At 34.8% G+C, this 4,229-nt stretch overlaps 1 protein-coding gene across 1 annotated transcript in view; it reads right to left on the bottom strand.

Moving 5' to 3' along the window:
- Positions 1-2,328: 2,328 nt before the first annotated feature.
- The window catches only part of LOC106467605 (sex peptide receptor-like), a 13,725-nt gene continuing 11,824 nt past the window's right edge, over positions 2,329-4,229 (bottom strand). Inside the window, exon 2 of the mRNA XM_013927969.2 lies at positions 2,329-3,716. Coding sequence (XP_013783423.2) covers positions 2,444-3,580 — 1,137 coding nt within the window. The 5' untranslated portion in view covers positions 3,581-3,716 and the 3' untranslated portion in view covers positions 2,329-2,443. The remainder of the gene's footprint in view (positions 3,717-4,229) is intronic.

Genomic DNA, 4,229 nt, shown 5'->3' with positions numbered 1-4,229 from the left:
GAGGTTCTTGGCTTGTTTTAAAAGTTTTGGGAATAATCTACCAAATTTTCTTTCTTACCTTGAAAAAAAAAAAGTTTTTAAAAATAATACAGAAATTGAAATATTACCTTTCTAAGGCTATATGTGTAGAAATTCTCAATAAATTTAAAATACATATTCTTCAGGTATTGTTACAAAATTATATTTACAAGTTTGTTCCTTCCATATTATTACGAGTCAGAGCAATGCTTAAAAGGGGAAAATAAGGGGTGGTAGGAATATCCTCGTCTTCATGTACTGTGGTCTTGTTTTAAAAACAAATTGGAACATCAGCTCAATGCACTCAGGTTTCTTACTGATGAAACTGGTGGGTTATTCAACAAAGCTGTTTAAGCCAAAAGTTTATGTTCAAAAGTGGCTAGTCAACGGCACATGTTAGGCTAATTGCACAGCCAACACAACTACAGCTAAAAACTTCCGATGTCCACCTGGGCTTGAGACCTTAAGCAAACTGCTTAATCTTTAGATAAAGTTCATAAAGCTTTGTATCTTATCAGTACTTACTATAACAATTTTTTTAAATGTGTGACAATGTTTAATAATTAAATACTCCACCTGCTAAAAAAAATCTTAAACGATGAGTTAGTGCTCACACTGAAACCATACCAGTACCTATTTAAATTTGTTTTCTGTATATTTAATATTTTTTCTTAGATCCTGCTTTAAGTTTACAGAAAACACCTGTTTTCAACTCGGACCATGAAACAGGAACTTACAATATTACCCCTATTAATTTGGTCTTTTTCTGATTTACTATTCCAATTTGTCCAAAGACATCATTAAATGCTTTGATTTATGGTAGTAGTTGAAGAAAAACAAAGGTAATTCTCACAATCTCAGTAGTTTCTCGATAAATACATCAGAAAGTCATACGTTTTTAATCCTTTCAAAAATTAATTGCGAACAGTGATGTCGAAGAAAGTGTGGTGTTTGTGGTTTGAGATAATGTTTATTTAAAGAAGTAATACTGATTTAACTTTGATATTACAGATGATTTGGTGTTCAACTTTTGTACTATATAATAAATGTTATTTAGGATAAGGTTTGGGTGTTTTTAAAAAAAATAGATCAAGATTTAATAAGTGTTGTGTTCCATAATATTGGTTTGTTATTGTGACAATATATTTACTATATTGGATCAAAAACAATAATTATACAAACAGTACAACTTGAAAAGACAGAATGATGAAATTTTAAACTTCAAACTGTGACTTTTAGTTTGTGTTTTGTAGCAAAGGTCAACATAGGACAATTTCATATACAATAAGTCTGACTATGAATTTATAAATGACCAACAAATAAGTTCAAATTTGTTAACTTGCCTGTGTATTAATATGGTTCAGTGGTAAATTTTATGACGGTAAAATTCAGGTTTAGATACCTGTGATGAGCAGAGCACAGTCCATTGTGTAGCTCAGTGATTAACAACAACCAAACGTTTGGAAATCTGGAAACCTCAGTGAATTTTATTTTAAATTGTAAAAATTATAGGAACTGTAGTGAAGAACTTTCTTTGAGATACTGTTTAATGAACATAAAGCAGTGGTATACGTGTATGTAAATATCATGATATTTCAAATTTCCATTTAAAACAACACAATTGGATAGTTATATGTTCCAAGTTATTTTAGTAATATAGTTTTTTAATTCCTGTTTTCACTCTTAACAGAATATCCTATTCTACGTTTTATTTAAATATTTTAAATCACATTTTTTGTTTAACCTATACCAACACAACTAATCCTGACTAAGTATTGAGCCAAATTAGATACAAAAAAAAGTTTCCTTCTTTCCCCTCAAAATATATATATTTTTAGACTGCATTTTTAGCTGTTTTTTTTTGTTTTTTTTTATTGGTATTTCTGCTGCCTACCTTATACACATCCTTACGCTGTAAGCTGACTCGTGGGGAAAGTTGGAAGCGAACATTGACCTACAAATGTATAGATCTTGTTTTTTCATTTTTGTTCATGGAGCTAAACATTCATACTGATGCAATTACGGAGTTTCAAATGTAGAAAATGCATGGTTGCTTTAGTATTCATTGACTAGATTTGTATTTGGTGACAACCATTACAAAGGGCAGTTTCTTTCTTGTTATAGTTTGTCCCATGGTGGCTAAAACACAGTAAGCCCATTGGTTTAACTTTGTGCTAAACAATCAACAAATGTGTTGTATTTTTTGTTATACTGAATACTGTGTAGTATGAGGAAACATTAAAGACTGGACAATTCGGCTCTATTTTTATTGCTTTTATTTTTATTGGTTTCGAAATTGGAAGTGTCTAATACATACGTAAAACACATGAAGAAACTTGATATTAAAACATGCATGTGTAGTTTTGACATGCTTAACAACTCATAACATTCGGTTTTCTGTTAATTTATCTTTCAATTTTGTTTTTTACAAGACACTTGTAGCCAGGGTTGCCGGTTCCTTTGGCATGGCAATCCACGTATGGTGAAAATTAGGCTTAAAAATCCGAGCAAAAGTTTGGCGAAACTTGCGACTCATGGTACAGTACAAGATAAAGTTTACACCACTGTTAATCAGCGCCATGATGTCCATCACCTCCCCTAAGTTGTGGTAAACGTTAACAAAGAAAACTTTTCCCAGAATGCCACAGAGCAAGGCGAGTATCCCTGTTGGGAACTCGGTTAACAGAAAAACTAAAAGTACAACTAGTAACATCTTTGTTGTTCTGTCTGTTGTTGGTTTGCAAGAGGTATTCCTATTTTTAAGTCGATGCTTTCGGACGTTAGTAACGTACAGAACGCGGACGAGTGCTAGGCTCAAACCAGTGAGGGCAATGCATGGAACAAGTTTCATTAAAACACTAAAGATCCAGAAGTTGACCCTTTCTAGCAAGTGATTGTGCCTTACCGCCGAATCGCTAAAGGTCACCGTGTACTTATTTGTGCCTCTGCCATCTTCCCGAATGGTGAATGTAAGATAGGTAGGTACACAGAACAGAGGGCAGCACACGTACGTACAGAGTATTGCACATTTAGCACGAAACATGCAGCACCATTTCTTGCTGTTGGTTGGGAAGCTTATGGAAAGTAATCGCCACATGGCAAGCGTAACTGTCAACCAGATGGAAACTGTGTGACACACCACTGTCAAGTGAGCGTGTATCAGGGTGAATACTGCCCAGGAAAAGGAATATCTCTCGTTAGCCAACTGATGAGATCTTATGTACATATGAATACTGTACGGCACATAGGATAGCATGACAAACATATCCGCCACTGCTAATCCTGTCAGAATGGTGTTAGTTGGTGACATCATGTCTTTTCTTGTTAGTACAACGATGTTTAAGATGTTAGTAATTATACCAAAGGTACAAACCGTCAAACTTAGGTATCCATGAAACTCGGTGTATCGAGCCCTGAACTCGGCCATCTGGTCACCGTAGTAGGGAGCTTGGTAATCAGTCGTGGGCATATACGGTTCACACACTGTATTGTTGATCTCGGAAAAGTTCTGAAAACATGACATCCATTGGAAGAAAGCGTTGGGATCAAGCGTTACGGCCATTTTGAACGTTGGGATTTCCTGATTCCTTTCAAGAAAATACTGTAACGAACTTCACGACAAAAGTTCTTTATTTAGCCCATAGATGTCACTTTTGTCAAGCTATAGGTGTTGTCAAGAGGAGTTCTTTGGTGGTGGCCTAGAATCAGAAATGCTTCTGTAGAAACGACGTAAAACTATTTGTTAGATGACTTGTGAGCAGCATCTCTTCAGCTCGATTAGAGAAATCTGTTTTTTACGTCGTAAAGATTGGCTTGTGAGATATTTGAAATGAACAATTTCAGAATAGAACAGCACTCACCAGTTTGCTGTTAGAAATTAACAAAAATTAATAAAGTTTCTTTCAATTTACCTGTTAATAGAAAATGTTATTCACATCGCTTCAGTTTTAACATGACAGTTCAAGAAAATATAACAATGAAACTACTGAAAAAATCATGAATCATTTATCAAATAAAACCACTGGGTATTCAACTATACGATAAACTAACTTAAACAGTTTGTTTGTTTGAAGTTAAGCACAAAGCTACACAATGGGCTGTGCTCTGCTCACCATGGGTATCGAAACCCGGTTTCTAGCGTGGTAAGTCCGTAGACATGACGCTGTGACACGTGGGGGGGGGGGGGGGGGGCTAACCTAAACATTATTTAA

This window comes from Limulus polyphemus, unplaced genomic scaffold, assembly GCF_000517525.1.
Source record: "Limulus polyphemus unplaced genomic scaffold, Limulus_polyphemus-2.1.2 Scaffold2676, whole genome shotgun sequence".
Lineage (NCBI taxonomy): Eukaryota > Metazoa > Arthropoda > Merostomata > Xiphosura > Limulidae > Limulus > Limulus polyphemus.
This window is presented reverse-complemented; position numbering and strand designations above follow the sequence as displayed.